We start from the raw sequence: 17699 nt of genomic DNA, 5'->3' as shown, positions 1-17699 counted from the left end.
TTCAACTGTCCTTTCTAAAATATCTCTTCCCTGTTACATAACATCTTGTCCTTTCCTAATTTTTACAATAGTTAGTCCCCCCTTTCCAATACTAACTTCTTAAGCTGCATTTGCAAATACATTTCTTCTAGTCCTCAGTTTCCATCTTCACTCCTTTATTGACTCGTTCTCCTCTGCCTTCCAGTACCAATAAGTCTTCCCTTGATCCTAATCTAATCAACTAGCAAGTTATCAATACCATTTACATTACGATGTTCCAAATCCTTCAAAGATTCCCTAATATCTCTAAGTTGTTCTAACATCTTGTCAAGGCATTCAAGATCTTTACCATGCTGACCCTAAATGGTTTTTCCATACTACTCCCCAGAAAAATATCTTTGCTTCTGCTAGGCTGACTGACTCACACTTCTCAAATAAGGTTTAATCATTACCTTCCTTGATTTTTGACAGTGTTGTGGATTTCACTTAAATGACCTTCTTCTTTCTTCATTTGTCTGATTTTCAATGTTCAGCTCAAATTTTATCTTCTCTGTGAAGCTTCTCTTATTGCCTGAGATTACACTGAATCTGCCTTTTTCTGATTCTGTATAGTTTTCACAAAACAACTCCTGGTTTAGCATTCAATTAAAAATTATTTTTTATTTACATTTGCATCCTTGCCTTTGAATAGCCAAAATAAACAACAAGCTAACTCAGTCACTCTGTTGGACAAAGGGAATATGAGAATGAATAGTGTTTATTTACTCAGAACTCTTAATACAATGCACCTTTCAGATAATAAAAGAAAATTGTTATCAATAAAAGAGTAAAACATCACCAACAGACCTGCTGTTATAAATGACCACTATTCAAAAGATGTTGTAGAGTTTCTATATATACAGATAATACCATGCAGACAGTCATGCAAGAACTGGAAGATTTGTGTGATCTCAATCCCAGGTGTCGATTATTTTGAAAGTAAAACCAACCACTAATTTTAAAATGATGTTTTCTAAAAGACATTTCAGTGTTCTCACTATTTCCAGTACATCTGACAAGCAGGTAGAAATCTATGATTTACAATCACATGAACAACACACTATTAACAATTACTGATAACCACTGTATTCCAATTCCAAAAATGCATCTTACAGAAGAAAAAAAAAAACACATGAATGTTACAACTGTACAAGCAAAGAAGGAAAACAAAACAACAGCTTGAGAACACATACACATTTCTATACGTGCTGGTCATTCCACTACTTAGACATCAAAATTATTGTATGACCCATTATTTTCAAAGCGTATATTTTAAAACTCTATGTTCTACATACCTGTCCAGTCTCCTACTATTTTAAGGTGGACCCCAAATGTTGCTTTGGTTTCAGTAGGACACTAAAAAAATAAATAAATACTGGAATCAATTCTGAATAATAATTATGTAGTACCAGAGTATGATTCAATTACTACTTTTATTCTCATAGCAAATCTCCAAAATCAATAAGAAATAGAAAGGAATGGACTAAAAAAAATCTATACAGATCCTCATTAGTGGGAGAAAAAAAGCAATGCCAACCAGTCAATAAGACACTATATGTTTCTCGAAAAGCCCATATGTATTATATAAAACAAAAAATACACATAGTCTAAAACGGCTAGTATATTACATCTAACCATAAATCTTGCTTAAATATATTTTGAGTTAAAATATTTAAGAGGACACAGCTTTTAACCACGAAGGAAGAAATGGAGACTAATGATTTTAGTGTCTTTTTCTTTGCAGATATTCTTATACGCTTCACATCCTAACAAATTCCGGGGAAATGAAAAAAATAATTATCAATGTGACCTGAATTTTCTGTGTCCAGTGAAGAAACTCCTACTGAAAGAGTTTTATTTCATTCCCTCCCATAATTCTCAGAAGAAATCTGGAGTAAAGTGGAAAGGGTACCTGAGGAGAGGGGAGTGAGCTGTGGTACTGGAGGTAAGAAAAAGTACCTGTGGTCCCATGTTTAGCAAATATAGGAAACAGCCACATAGCAAAAATGAGAGAATAATTTTTAGTTCACAATAAGAAAATGCAGTGTCTCCCTTTATTTTACAGAATCCCAATCCCTTTCCACAATTCTAAAATTCAGAAATGTTCAAAAATGAGTTTTTTCATAACACATTTGGTGGCACTATCAGACCTGAAATGATGGGAAGGTAATGATGGGAGGTTAATACTTCTGTATAAAAGTTCATACAGAACTATTTTCCTACAGAAATACCCATTTGTTTAAGAATGCTGCCTCATATCCTACTAGTGATCATAGGTAATATATTAATTATGCATATCTTTTACAACCCTCAAAATTCTGAATTCTGAAAATACATCTAGCATAAGGGTTATGGGTAAGGGATCATCTGCATTTTACTAGCCAGTGTTTATTGAATATCATGTACCAAGGGCAGGGCTAAGTGTCTCATTCCTAAAAGCTCACAATAACCCTGGTGATTTGTCTTTTATAGTTAAGGAAATTGAGTAACTAAGACTTAAAATCAACTTGTAACAATCTTTATGGGAAAAGAATTTTAAAAAGAGTGGATATACATATATAGCTGATTCACTTTGCTATACAGCAGAAACTAACATAACATTTTAAATCAACTATACTCCAATAAAATTTTTTTTAAATTAAAAAAAAAAATTTTTAAGGAAAAAAAAAATCAACTTGCCCAAGACAGAGTTTGGGTCCGGGTTTGTCTGGCTACACAGTTTGTAACTATGGCAGGCCACTGTCTCCACTAAAGCAAAGATATGGCAAATGGCTAAGGACTGCATGAGAAGTCAAATGGAGTAGGGGGAAAAAAAGGATTTGCTGAAAATTAGTGGAATCAATGTACAACAATATGAATTAAGGAGAAATATGGGCTGAAGTTAAAGCACAGATGAAAGAATATGCCAGTGGCTCTGAGGGCCTTGTGATAGAGAATGGGTTACATGAAGTAAGTTGAAGATCCTCGAGCTCACTATGTTGACTAATTAACGTAGGTCACATAGGGATGCTCTAAGGAAAAGAAATAAAGGAAAGTGAAGATACCATGGAGATATGTAAACAACTCATCAAAGAAGATAAGTAGCTTGGAGGTCAGTGAAAACACTAAATAAAAAGTTAGGTATTAATCATTTCTTCATGACAAATCATAAACAAACTAAAAGGCACATGTTCAGGGTTGAGATTTATTGTAACATGCAATTTCCAAACCACTATTCCACAATCAGTGTTTCTAATAGGATTATTACTACTAACTGTAGTTTAAAATATTGAAATAAATGAAAAGTATCAAAATCATATTACTTAAATATTATTTATACTATGAAAATATTACTTCATTTATAATTCTGACTCTGTTTAAATATTTAATTTACATTCTAATTTTTAATAAATTCAAGAGCAATGTTTTGTCATTAGTAAATCTCCAAATAAGACGATGTGATCTGTAAAAACCCACCACCACTTTTACTTCGTACTATCAATACTTAACACTGGCCAGAGCCTCTATGCTGTAAAAGTTGTAGCTGCCAGAAAGCAAGAATCCCAACAGAGTTCCAAGCTACCAATCTGATTGTTCCCATGTCTCTTGATGTTTCCCTTATTGTGAACTAAATCTTAGGTTATGAAAAGAAGATCTAAGCCAAAAGATAGAATAGGGAGCAACAAAGTTAGTCTTTGTATACCTTTGTATGCATCTGGCTTGATTTAATCTTATAATGTATTCTAAAGGAAAATGTACATTTTGCCAAATATTCATATCTCTGTTCTATTCTTTCAGTGCAGACATTGTAAAAGATAATAACATATGATGTTTAACATTCCCTCAGGCCTTGTAGGAGCCTATAAACCTCCTTCTAAGTGTTGGCCAAATGTATCAGGATAACTTTTAAGGCTGATCTGGTTGTGAACAGGTAGAACACAATATTGTTCCTCTCAAACTCTTGGGAATGATGCCTTTATAAATTACTGATATTTCCTCAAACTAGCTAGGAATTAAGAAGACAGATTTTAACAGAGTTTTTGCCCAATCATATCACCCCAGATTTGAAGGGGGCCTGCACAGAATAGCACACAGAATGACTTCAGCATGTGTGGTTTGAAACAATGACTGAAAATCTTAGAATCACATTTTAGTACCTTTGCACAAATAATGTTCAGATTCATTAATGTTGTCTAAATCACAGTGTAGTGATTCCTTAATGTTGTTTCACTATCTTTTTAAAATTGTTTAGAAAACTTCTCAAAGGGAAGAAATAATAAAGTATTCATATCTTTGGCTATCTTGTTTCTCTTAGAACATTAAAAATAAATATGCTAATGACAAATTTTCAGTTAAAAAATGTTGTAGGACATGTAGTAAAGTTCACATTATTAAAATTAAAACAGATATTAGGGGACTTCCCTGGTTGCACAGTGGTTAAGAATCCACCTGCCAATGCAGGGGACACAAGTTCGTGCCCTGGTCCGGGAAGATCCCACATGCCATGAAGCAACTAAGCCCGTGCACCACAACTACTGAGTCTGTGCTCTAGAACCTGAGAGCCACAACTACTGAGCCCACGTGCCACAACTACTGAGGCCCACACGCCTAGAGCTTGTGCTCCGCCACAAGAGAAGCCACTGCAATGAGAAGCCTGCACACCACAATGAAGAGTAGCCTCCACTCTCCGCAACCAGAGAAAGCCCACGTGCAGCAATGAAGACCTAAAGCAGCCATAAATAAATAAATAAATAATAAATTAATTAATTAAATAAAATAAACAGATATTAGTGTTTTTCCTCTATACATAGAAATACATTGATGAGACTATATGATACATTGTTAAGAATATTAATTTCTGGGAAGTAAAATTGAAGACAGAGAAAATAACTCATTTCATACACATCTATTTTTTAAATTTATTATGAAGCTTTTTAATGTTTATAATTTTAAATACTTTAAAAGTTTAATTTAAAATATAAACATTAAAACATTCCTGAGTCTTACTTTAGTCTCACTTAAGTTTCCTAGATGAAGAGAATGGAGTTTGGCTGATGTTGACCTTAATATAAGTAGCAGAATACTCATCACCTAGTTTAAGGCGAAGAAAATAAAATGACAGAATTTGCAAGAGACCTGGAGGAATGTGTACTTGGATATCCTGGAGAAAAACAACCTTTTCTTGAAAATTATTTGTTCAAAATGGCATTGGGTTTTTAATGTGCTCAAATGACTAATGATTTTTTAAGTCCCACAAAAATATAAACAGATATTACACAATCATCTTACATTTGAGAACAAAATGTAAAAATGATGTCACTGCACAAGAATTTATTAAACACGGAAAATGAATTTAAAAGCCACAATGTGTTTATTTGAAATCAAGAGCTTTGCAACAATAAATAATTCTAAAATGGATGTTACTATGGTAAATATTAAATTTTCAATGTAACAAATTTCTTAAACCAGAGAAAATGATCACTGAATATGATGTTCTTTAATCATTATTGTCAGGTCTTTATTTTTAACCCTCTTTTCCAAAGCTCTAGTTTCACATTTTCTATGCCTTCTAGATAATTTCTACTTGAAATTCGTTCTAAATGTAATATATCTAAAATTGCTGTTATCTTCTTTCCCAAATTATCTTCTCCTTCTAATTCCCCTAGGTATGGACATGGAAACCTACATCCCACCAGAACAGAGGTTCAAATCTCAGAGTAATACCAGGTATTTCTCTTCCTGCCAACATTTTTCAAGTCCTTTCAAATAATATTACCAAAGAAAACGTCTGATCACAGCAATCTCCTATTGATTAACCTTTCGTATCCTCTTATGGGAAAACACGCACATTCTTTCTTTCCTACAGTCTCTGACCAACCACATTTGTTCCAAATTCTTTCTAATTTTTTTTTTTTTTTTTTTTTTTTTTTTTGCGTTACGCGGGCCTCTCACTGCTGTGGCCTCTCCCATTGCGGAGCACAGGCTCCGGATACGCAGGCTCAGCGGCCATGGCTCACAGGCCCAGCCGCTCCGCGGCATGTGGGATCTTCCCGGACCGGGGCACGAACCCGTGTCTCCTGCATCGGCAGGCGGACTCTCAACCACTGCGCCACCAGGGAAGCCCTCTTTCCAATTTTATATTCCATTTTTCCTCTTTGATTCACTCTAATCCAGCTAAGCCAACATGGATCAACTAATATATTTTCTTGTCTCTTAATTTTCCCACTTACTAGTATACTCATTTAGAATGACTTCATTCCCATTTCTCATATTGGACACTGGTAATTCTTTAAGGCCCATCTCAAATGCTACCACTTTCATTAAGAAATCTTGATTTCCCATGCTACAAAAATCCCTCTCTTCTCTGAAATTCCAAATTACTTGACTTTTATGCCCTTTATTACAGTTTACCTCTTTAATTTTGTGTAATTTTTCCAATATTAATACACTATAAGTGTCTTGAGATCAAGAACTATTTCTAAATCATTATCCTATATTCCATAGCATCTTACCCTTATTGGGTATGCATTCAAATATCAGTTAATAAAATATTGGAGAATTAACCTGAGAATGAATAAGGACTTCAACAATGGGCAATTCTTCTACAATTTATTCAAACATTCACCAAACATGTATTGAGTATTAAAAAGTTTCACAGACTATACTAGGAGCTCATGTAACTTCACAAATGAGGATTGTTCTAAAAGTAAGAGAGGAGATAATGAGTCAGGAGAGCAAAATCCATCACAATTAGTGCAACACCGTGACTCTAAACGTTTCAACAAATATAACATTTCAATATTTACTGGTTTACTTGACAGAAAAAGTTCGTGTTTACTTGTATAGTTTCATGAAAAAAATGCTAAATATTAAACAGAAAGATCCTGGAAAAGTATGTAAGTGAGATTTTTGCTAACTTCAATGGAATATGTGCATTTATCTCAGCTCCCTCAAAAGGAAAAAAACAAAACACTGAAATAACAATTTATGAATATAAAAATACACATGACAATATCAAAGGTAACACAGGGAATGAGAACAACAATAGAGAGGTGTCAACACATTTTGAAAGACGAAATGTGGGTGACATGGTGGCTTGGGAACTGACTGAAAAAAATTCCAAAGCTGAAATCGCACAACCTTCTAAAAGGGGATCACCTTGAGAAGCAAACCCATCTTGCTCACACCTCATTGGGAAAACTTAGGTCTCAGAGACCTCACAGACAATAGAAGAAAGCTGAGGTTGGACTTACAATTTTAAACAAGAGAAGAAATGTGTTCATGTCTGTATATGGGATAACTTGACCCCCAAATTACCTCACCCCAAGCACAAGCCAGGCAGCTACGCTCCCACAAATCCAAACACAAGTAGGACAACTAGAGATGGGACAAAGAGGCCTCAAGATACAGGAATAACCTGTACAGTGGAAAGTAGGGCTGAGATGTCATTCATTTGCTCAGGAAATATTTGATAAAAGTAGACTAAGTGCCATATCACATTTACATATCTCAAACGGAGCTCTGCACATTCTCCTCAGAATGAGAGTTTTTGTAGATGAGAATTTGGTAGGGAGGGCCCTCCCTATCTCAGATAATGTAGCTCCAGTTGCTCAGACCAAAAAACAAAACTAAACAATAAATAAATAAAATAAAATAAAATAAAAACTTTAACTCTTGTATTTCCTTCACATTCCATACCAGGTCTATCAAGAAATCCTGCTAACTCTTTCAAATATATTAAGAACCTGATACTCCTCACCAGCTTCACTGTCACCATCCTGGTCCAAGCAGCATCGTACCCCAGGTGGACGACCACAATGGCCTCCTAACTGGTCTCTCTGCTCTGCCCTTCATCTAACCTTAACATAGCATCCAGAGTGCTCCTATTAAAAACTAAGCCAGGTCATGTCCTTCCTCTACCCAGAGCCATCCAATGGCTCCTTCCTCACTCAAAGTAAAAACCAAAGCCCTTGCAGTGTCATATAAACCCTACATAATCTGACACCTCATGACTTCTCTGACATTATTTCCTACCATCCTTCCTTTTCCTTCATCTATTCCAGACACTCTGACCTCTGACCTCCCTTCTCCACTCACATCTCTCCCCCCACATACACACACTCACACAGATACAAGTCAACAGATATCAAGTATAGCTCAAGGTGAAAACTGCCTGTTTTTTTAACAGAAAGATGACATAATCTGATTTTCATTTCAAAATAATCACCTTGGCAGCTTGTTAAGATTAAATGGTAGCTCAGTAAGGGCAGACAGATGCAGAACAGTCAGGAGGCTATCCAATGGTAGTAGATTGGACCAGGGTGGCAATGGTGGAATGGTGGACATATTTTGAAGGTAGAGACAAGAAAATCTGTGGATGGATTTTTGCCTATATTTTTAAAAACTGATAAAAGTCAAGAATGATGTTCAGGTTTTCAGCCCGAGCAACATGGACAATTGAGTTGGCATTAACTGAAGTGGGAGAAGATGGTGGGTGGAATAGGTTGGAAGGCCAAAGGTTAGTTCAATTTTGACATGTTAATTTAAGATGTCTATTAGACATCCAAGTGGAAGTTCCTGGTAGATGATTGGATACAGGATCCTGAATTTCAGAGATGGGGCCTGGGCCGGAAATATAAATTTGGGAGATGATAGCATACAGATACATCAATAGGAAAGATCACCAGAGAAATGAATTTAGCTGGAGAGGAAAAGTAGTTCAAGGAATGGACACTGGAGTGTTCTGATATTTAGAGGTCATGGGATGACAAGGAATAGCAAAAAAAGAAAGACCAAGTAAAAGTACCCAGAAACCTAGGAGACAAACCAGGTGAGTGGATGTCCTGGAAATGAAATGAAATGAAATGAAATGAAATGAAAGCAGGGTGTCGATAAAGCAAGTGATCAGCTGTGCCAAATGGAGATGAGAGGTCAGTCCAACTGAGGACTGGGAAATGACCCTTGGACCTAGCAATAATATGGTCACTGTTGACCTCGGAACTGTTTAAGTAGAGTGGTATGGGCAAAGTTGGTGGATTTAACAGAGAATAAGATGAAAGAAAGAACTAAGAAATGGGGCAGTAGCAGAAAGGAGATGTTAAGTCAAGAAAGGAGCTTTTATTGATCATCTTCTCTTTGGTATCTAGGTAAAAGGAGGCATCCAAAAAAATACCAATTGAATAAACCAAGTTTAATATTAAACAACAGGTTTGCTCTGAATACATTGACCTATTTAAGTTCATCTTTATCATGCAGGATCATATTAGGCACCGAAGGAATATTTTCTTTTCTCCTGGAAAAAAGTCAAACTAGAGCAGTTAGAGAATGTCTAATTTTCAGAGAATTCAGATGCCCTGTTAAGTTTCCTGAACATTAGTGACCTTCTGGAGCAATTTCCACCACTGTGCCTGCTCTATGGTTAAGACACATTGTTGCTTTGCTAATCTATCATACATCCCAGCTGAGTTTCTAAATTGTCCAAGCAAAAGATTTGTGAAACCCTAGAGAAAAGTAATTTTTAAGAGTTAAATAGATGAGATCAAGACCCAAGATCAAAACAACTGATGCAGACTTCCTGGTTATATGTAAACCCATGGAATTAAACGAATAATAACAAAAATAGTTTGCCAGTCTTGAGAAATCCATGGCCATTCTTTTCTGGTTTTCACTGAAAACTGGAAGGACTATTCCCAAAGTGACTGGTTGAGAGATGAAAAACAAAAATCAGAAACATGATGGCAAGTACAGGCATGCTATGCAAAAGTACAGACAATAACAAATTAACAACTAGACTTTCCTGTGACTCATGGAAAAATATGTGAGATCAGGTTATCCAAGTTTAAAAATAATGAATCATACAACTTAGAATACAGATGTCAGGAAAGCACATGTGTGTTTCTGAATAAAAATAATAATGAAAGGATACAGAGATATTTATGCAAACTTCAATCAATTACTGCTATACAAAAGCAGATTCTGCATTCTTTACTTGAGAATCCATAAAAAATATTAAGAAACATAAATAATATCTACCTCAGTTAAATACAAAGAGATGTTACATTCTGTAGTAAGCAGTAGGTTTCATGCTTTCTTAAGTGTGGCTTTTTAAAATCATCTCTGACTTACATATCAAATTAGATGAGAGCATACCTTAATACATTTGTTTTGGCAGAAAATCCAAAGTTTGGTAATTACAGAGCACAGCTAGAAAACACTTTAAGAGACCAACTACATAGTCAAAAAGAAAAGAAAAGAAAAGAAAAATCTACCCAGGTTTTAAGTCAATAAAGGTTTAAAGAAGGAAAAGAATCAGAAAACTTGAATTTTGGTTCCAACTTTGTCATCACTTGTGTTACTTTGGTATTTTTGATCCTTTAAACAATTTATGCTTTAGATACCTCCTTCCCTCACAGCAAAGAAACAAGTAAATCTGCTGTTTGGACTACAAATTTTTAAAGTTCAATAACTTTAGATAAACTATTAGAATTTATGTGTCTCAAGTTTAAGTTTTAAAAATAGAATTATCTCACAAAAGCTATATTTTAATACACCTTTTATATATTTATAGGTATATAAATGTATATAAATATATAAATTTACATACATCTATCTAAGTGTTGTGTGTAGTGGAAACTGTGGTGCACTGTTCAGGTCTTCTTCCCTTCTCCCTTTTCCCAATTTTCAGTATTAAAACACTCATTTCCCCAATCTCCCAGCTGCTGAAAGTGCTGCCTGCTGAGAGCTACTTCTGAGACCATCCCCAGGAATTGCCATCCACAGACAAACGCTTCCCCACCCATGGCTAAGCATCAAATCCAATTACTGTAATTTGGGAGTACAAAGATTGGTCCTCCTGACTTCAAGACAGGACAACTCTGAACTATCATTTTACCTGCAGATCTCCTGTGTGAGCTGCTGAGGCCTCTGTGGAGACTATATCACAGTGCAACTTCTGCCTTGCCTCCTTAGTCCCTCACTCCTTACCAGGTGTTGATCTGAGCACCCCAACCAACAAACCTCTGGCACGCAAATCTCTACTCCCAGTCTGTTTCCCTGGAAACCCAGCCTGAAACATCCTGCATCCCATGGGCTAGTAAACCACAAGAGGCAAATCATCAGTCCCCCAAATGACTCTTTCTAAACCCGTCTATGGCCAGAACTTAGTCAGTTATTGCATGCTGGAGAAAGAAGCCAAAAAAAAAAAAAAAAATCAGTTTAATCCTCTTTTGACTGTCCACTCATTACTGGAAATAAAAATATCATACGACAATGCTTATATGTGGAATCTAAAAAATAAGGTACAAAAGAATTTAGTTACAAAACAGAAATAGAGTCACAGATGTAGAAAACAAACTTGTGGTTACCAGGGGAGAAGCGGGGGGAGGGATAAATTGGGAGATTGGGATTGACATATATACACTAATATATATAACATAGATAACTAATAGAGACCTACTGTATAGCACAGGGGACTCCTCTGTAATGGTCTATATGGGAAAAGAAACTAAAAAAGAAGTAGATATATGTATATGTATAACTGATTCACTTTGCTGTACACCTGAGACTAATACAACATTGTAAATCAACTATACTCCAATAAAAATTTTTTTTTTAATTGTGGGATTGGAGTGAGAAAAACAACAACAAAAACAACTTCTAACTGACTGAGAACCTACTGTGTGCCAAGCACCATGCTTAGCACTTGATTATATCTTTTTAATTCATATTCAAAGCTTCATAGAGAAGTTACTATTATTATCCATGTTTTATAAAGAAGTAAACCAAAGGTAAGTGTGTTATCTTGTCCAAGGTCACAGTACTAATAAGTGGGGTATTCAGGTCTCCAATCCCAGCTGTCCAGGATTCCAAAATCTATGGTCTAATACTGTACAGTGCCCTCTGATCTCCAACAATCTTTGTCAGCAAACGTTCTTGCTGGTTACACCCTGAGAGAATGCAAGTGCTATCGCAGAAAACAATCACAACTTCTGGCAACAGCATGGCTTCCATGTAGCAAAGTCAATGTCAAGTATAAGAAATGTTGAAGCACCTTAAGTAATGAAAAGTCCAACCTTTGAGTTCCTAATTAAATCAGTAGTCAAAACTTAGCTTTACTTTGACTGAAATTATGAAAAATATTATAGTGCTTCTGTACCTTATCTTTGCACCAACTTTTTTTGTTATTTTCAGTTGTAAAAGCTTCATCTCTGTTTAAAAAATGAGTTGAAATTCAAGCTACTGAATCTGGGATCAATGTATATTTTATAGATTTGATTTTTCCTTATACTGACACAATATATTAAAGTAAATATTAGACTTTTCTAGCAGAGGAATTTGACTTTCAACTCCCCACAATATTTGAAGAGCTTAGTAGTGTGGGCAATATAAAACTTTCAGCTTCATATTTCTCTTGAAAATACATTTTTATAGTTTCAGTAAATTTCTCTTTTAAATGGTAAATCTTTTTTGTTGACTCCAACAAGTATGTCTAACAGCAATAGGAGTTTTAGAAATATGAATGCCCTGAACATGGCTAGGTGGTGAGGCATGAGAGAGACAGGACAGAATAGCTGACAATACACCTTTCAGCCAGGCAGTCTGTGTTTCTATCTCACCTGTGCCACTAATTAGTTGTGTGTTATCTAATATTTCTGAGTCACATTATTTTCTGCATCATAGAGAGTTAACAATACACATCTCATAGATAGAAATATAGTAGAACTAAATAATATAGTATTTTCAAAGTTTGTTTAGGCATTTAATTAGTAGGTACTATTATCCTTGACAAAGATGGGGTGTGTATACAATTTTAGTGGGAATTGGCATATGGGAAGTCACTTTGTTTTGCTTTGTTTTATTTCAAAGGAACCCTTAAAACTATCCAGTGAAAATGCTTGAAAAGCATGTATTTTACATGTAAGTGCCAAACAGAAGTAATTGGACAAAAAGAAGGAAATGGCAGGAAAAGACAGTAAATTAGCATAATGCAAAATTTAGCTTAGAAACGTTTTTGCTTTACTCAAATTCATTTCCAGTCAGCAGTACTGTTCACCTCTTTTCCCTCTTACAAAAACAAAGACTCCCTTGGGGCATGGTGTGAGTGAGAGAGCTAGCAATCCCCCCAAATGTGGGAGGGCTATATAAACCATTTCCTAAGCCTACACAAAGTACATGATACACAGATGGTCTGGTGAAAAGAATCTTCCTTTGCCTTAAAATTTCTTTTGGAAGCCAACTATCGCTGCAATTTAAAATACCTATGAGAAATAATTCTTTCGAAAACAATTAAAACTTTATTTGAGGTTTAATAGGGCATAATCAAAACATACAAAAAATGATGTTTAAAATAAGGATAAATGTGAATACAAAACCTAAACTTGCAAAGTCAAGATCCATTTTGACCTGAAAGTTGCTAGGCAAGCCTAAGCTATATTGAGAACATTTGTCAAATAAGCAACAGAAATTAGGAGCAAGTAATTTTCCATTGATAGCCCTGACAATGAGGCAGTGGAGGTGAAAAATTGACCTGTTGTCTCTAACCAGATGTTCTCAGTAAATTGTTACCCTTTGTCTTTGGTAGTTCTTCCCAAACTACCTCTGCCATAAGTACATTTCCCGTTCCTCTTATCAGCTAAAGAGAAATAGTCATCATGACCTTAAAGATTAGGCTCAGGGGCTTCCCTGGTGGCGCAGTGGTTGAGAGTCCGCCTGCCAGTGAAGGGGACACGGGTTCGTGCCCCGGTCCGGGAAGATCCCACGTGCTGAGGAGCGGCTGGGCCCGTGAGCCATGGCCGCTGAGCCTGCGCGTCCGGAGCCTGTGCTCCGCAACGGGAGAGGCCACAACAGTGAGAGGCCCGCGTACAGCCATAAGCATTTTCTCTTTCTCCTTAAATCCTCTAGCTTTTCCTTTTCTCTGGCTTCACCTTCCAAGTGAGAGATGGGAGGAAAAGACAATCCATCTATGAAGTTATTTCTCAAGGTAAGTCCCAAACACTAATTATATATTAAGTGTTTTTCACTCTTTCAACAGATATACATTGGGTTACTCTGTGTACCAGATGCTGTGCTATGAATGTAACTTTGAAAGGGTTCCTGGAGCTTATGGTCTAGGAGGAAGACAGGTATTAAACAGGTAATTTAATGGCACTAATTGTTGAAGAGAATATACAGGGTCTTATAAAAGGAAAAGGTCAAGAGAATGTATGGTATTTGGAGAATGAATAAGTGGAAGAAGCAGTGGCTGGTTTCTAGGGCAAACAGATTAGTCTAGACGAAGATCTAAAAGTGAGAAAGTAGGGCTTCCCTGGTGGCACAGTGGTTGAGAATCCGCCTGCCGATGCAGGGGACACGGGTTCGTGCCCCGGTCCGGGAAGATCCCACATGCCGTGGAGCGGCTAGACCCGTGAGCCTGCGCGTCCGGAGCCTGTGCTCCGCAACGGGAGAGGCCACAACAGTAAGAGGCCTGCGTACCACAAAAAAAAAAAAAAAAAAATCCTAAAAGTGAGAAAGTAGAAAAGGGTTAAATAAATGGGTGAATAAAATTTAATTGGATTATTTATTAAAGAACATCTTAAAACCATTAATATGGTAAGAGAAACTATGAATTTTTAAAAGTGATATACACCAAGCACTATTTCCCAAACTATTTTAGGTCTTTTCTTTCTTGTTTTTCTTAGAGAATTTTCAGAGAACCATGTGCCTTTAAGAGAACTGAAGACTGGCCTGGAAGAAGCAGAAGGAAAAAGGAAAAATCTTTTCTTAATTGAAGAAAGTAAGAAAGAAGAAAAACTATGATGGATACAGAATCCCAGGCATCCAACCTCTTTGCCTCCATCCAACACACTCTGACCCTGAATCTTCTGAAACAAGCCTGTACTGCACACAGAGCCCTTGTGCTGAGGACTTACCAGACCTCCCTTAGAGTCAGGGTGATGGTCCTTTGCTGTAGGAAGCTGCTCATAAGGAGACTCAGGAGGACTGTATACCTAACAGCACTTCACTGAGGTGAGAAGAAGCTCTTCTGTCTCCCCACCCAGCCAAGTACCTCCTATTTCTCAAAGTAGTCACTAAACCAATATTCTTTCTCCAAGAATAATGTATTGTTATTCCTATTCTTACACCTTAGGATTCCATGGGGTGGGGGGTGGCAGGGAGCAGAAATATAAATAGTCTTTCATTCACACAACAAAATGTGAAGTACCTGAGAAAATTCTTATATCATTTTAGCTTGTTTTATTTTTAGACTGCTATCCCTATCTTTTCTTTTGGTTCATATCCACACTACTATTTGGGAGTTGATGAGAGGAGAGATCCACTCACAGACAGAACTAATAAGTGACAGAGTTGGGACTGAATTCTAAAGTTCCTGCCATTTGTGTGAATATTTACTACCTTTTACCTCACACATAATTTGTTCTCCCTTTCTTAGCTCTCTCTCCTATTTCCAGTTGCTGCTCTTCTGTCTGTCCCCTATGTTCCCTTCTCCTCTTCTCTTTTCCTCCCATCTTTGCCTCAAGCCAGCTACAGGGTAATCACAGCTCTTCCCCAATCAGCTTTCAGGAAGCAGACCAGGCCACATAAAGCATTTGCTTAAAGCCCTTCAGATTCTATACAACACTTTATTTTATTTCTCCTTTGCCCTGTAAAAAAAGTTCTAGGCCAGCTGAAAGAGACTAGATCTAGAAGCATCTACTCAGTGTGTAACACAGATGAAAAGTTCCTGGATTTTCTGTTTTGAGAGAACCTAAAAGTTTTCAGTGACAGAATATATACTAAAAAGTAAACAATCTTCTTTTTTTGTTGTTGAAGCTGGATGATGGGAATGTGGGAGTTCAGTATACTATTCTCTCTACTTTTGTGTATGTTGAAAACATTTTTATAAAAAATCCCTCTCTTCTCTGTAGTTGACATTCAGCAACTGCCTTCTTTTCTTATTCTATATTCTCTACTTAATGCTATGATGAAGAAACGATTTTCAAAATAAGGTCTCATGTTGTACACCTTAAATATATACAATTTTCATTTTTCAATTATACCTCAATAAACCTGGAAAAAAGTTTCAAACACAAAGAAAGGTTAATTTCTGAAGTAAATTTCATATGACCCCAAGATTGGGCCAAACTTCCTAAACTACTCTATCAAGACAAACTTACTTGTGTATTTCTCCCTTTTTCATTCTCCCCCTTCTTTTTATGTTACCAACTTTATGCCTACAGGATGTAGGGATACAGAGAGATAGAAACATGTCTCACACAACTATCAGAACTAAAGCACAGTGCTTCTGACTGTAATGGATTCAATCACATGAAAATGGCTTCATGACTGAGCTGAAATATCACAACTGAATGTTTGTTGATCAGATTTACTCCTCAAGCTCCCTGCTGTCCTAATAGAATGTGGGCAATCTTATTCAGCCAACCTGTAGGGTGTGCATATGCTACAGGAGTGAAGGGTGTGACATGGCTACTTGGCTCCTGATGACCTCAGGACTCCTAGGTCTCTGTTGGTTTTATATCTCATGAGGGCAACTAAGTTTCCACTATTAGTCATGGTGACACATTTCCCCTTTCACTGTCACCTGCAGCCCACACAGCACCAGAAGAAAGGGTGTCTGTCATCACTATTGGAGAAACTACTATAACTACTGTATATACACTACTATATGTATACTATCTATCTATCTATCTATATATATACTATAGCTACTGTAAACTACTATAACTATAAACTACTATACTATACCTGTCTCCAAGGTAGGCCAATGTTGTCATCTTTCTTGATAAAATGGAATGTTATTTCACTAGATACCAAACTACATTTCCTCAATAATTAATAATCTAGGAAATACAGTCAATAACTATGTCATATCTTAGTATGATGACAGACGGTAACTGGACTTATCATGGTGATCGTTTAGAAACATAGAGAAATATCGAATCACTATGTTGGGTAACAAGAACTAACATAGTGCTGTAGGTCAATTATACTTCAAAAGTAAATAAAGACACAAACAAACTCAAAGAAAAAGAGATGAGATTTATGGTTACCAGGGGAAGGTGGGTGGGTCATGGGGAGGGGGAACTGGATGAAGGCCATCAAAAGGTACATACTTTCAGTTATAAGATAAATATGTACTAGGGATATAATATACATGATAAATATAATTAACACTGTGGTGTGATACATATGAAAACTGTTAACAGAGTAAATCCTAAGAGTTCTCATCACAAGGAAAATATATTTATTTCCTACTTTTTAAATTTTGAATCTATATGAGATGACGATTGTGCTAATCACTTCATGATGTATGTAAGCTAAATCATTATGCTACATACCTTAAACTTATTCAGTGGTATATGTCAGTCATATCTCAATAAAACTGGTAGACAAATTAAAAATAAATAAATAGATAAATAAATTTGCTACATACAAACGGAATGCAAAATGTGGAGCAAATGAAGCAAAAAATTCTCTTTCTTTTTAAAGAATTGCTATTGGATAAATAAATTCTGTTTTTTCTCTAACTGTCTGACACTTCCTTTCTGCTTGTTTTATCCTTTAAATACAAAATTTTCTGGCCTAGCCATCTTCACAGGCACATGTTCTCAAGGGGCAAGTTCACACTGAAAATAAAAATCATAATACTTGCTAACATGTATTGACATGTACCTGACACTTCATGTTCCAGGCTATGTTCTACATAC

General features: G+C 36.1%; 1 protein-coding gene across 7 annotated transcripts in view; it reads right to left on the bottom strand.

Annotated features, from left to right (window-relative positions):
- Nucleotides 1–17699, bottom strand: part of NOX4 (NADPH oxidase 4) — a 147570-nt gene that overhangs the window by 68181 nt on the left and 61690 nt on the right. For all 7 annotated transcript variants that reach the window (XM_059068555.2, XM_067038299.1, XM_059068560.2 and 4 more), the window contains one exon: nucleotides 1314–1374. In XM_059068555.2, the coding sequence (XP_058924538.1) occupies nucleotides 1314–1374 (61 nt within the window). The remainder of the gene's footprint in view (nucleotides 1–1313; nucleotides 1375–17699) is intronic.

The sequence above is a fragment of the Kogia breviceps genome, chromosome 7 (assembly GCF_026419965.1).
Source record: "Kogia breviceps isolate mKogBre1 chromosome 7, mKogBre1 haplotype 1, whole genome shotgun sequence".
Taxonomy (NCBI): Eukaryota; Metazoa; Chordata; class Mammalia; order Artiodactyla; family Physeteridae; genus Kogia; species Kogia breviceps.
This window is presented reverse-complemented; position numbering and strand designations above follow the sequence as displayed.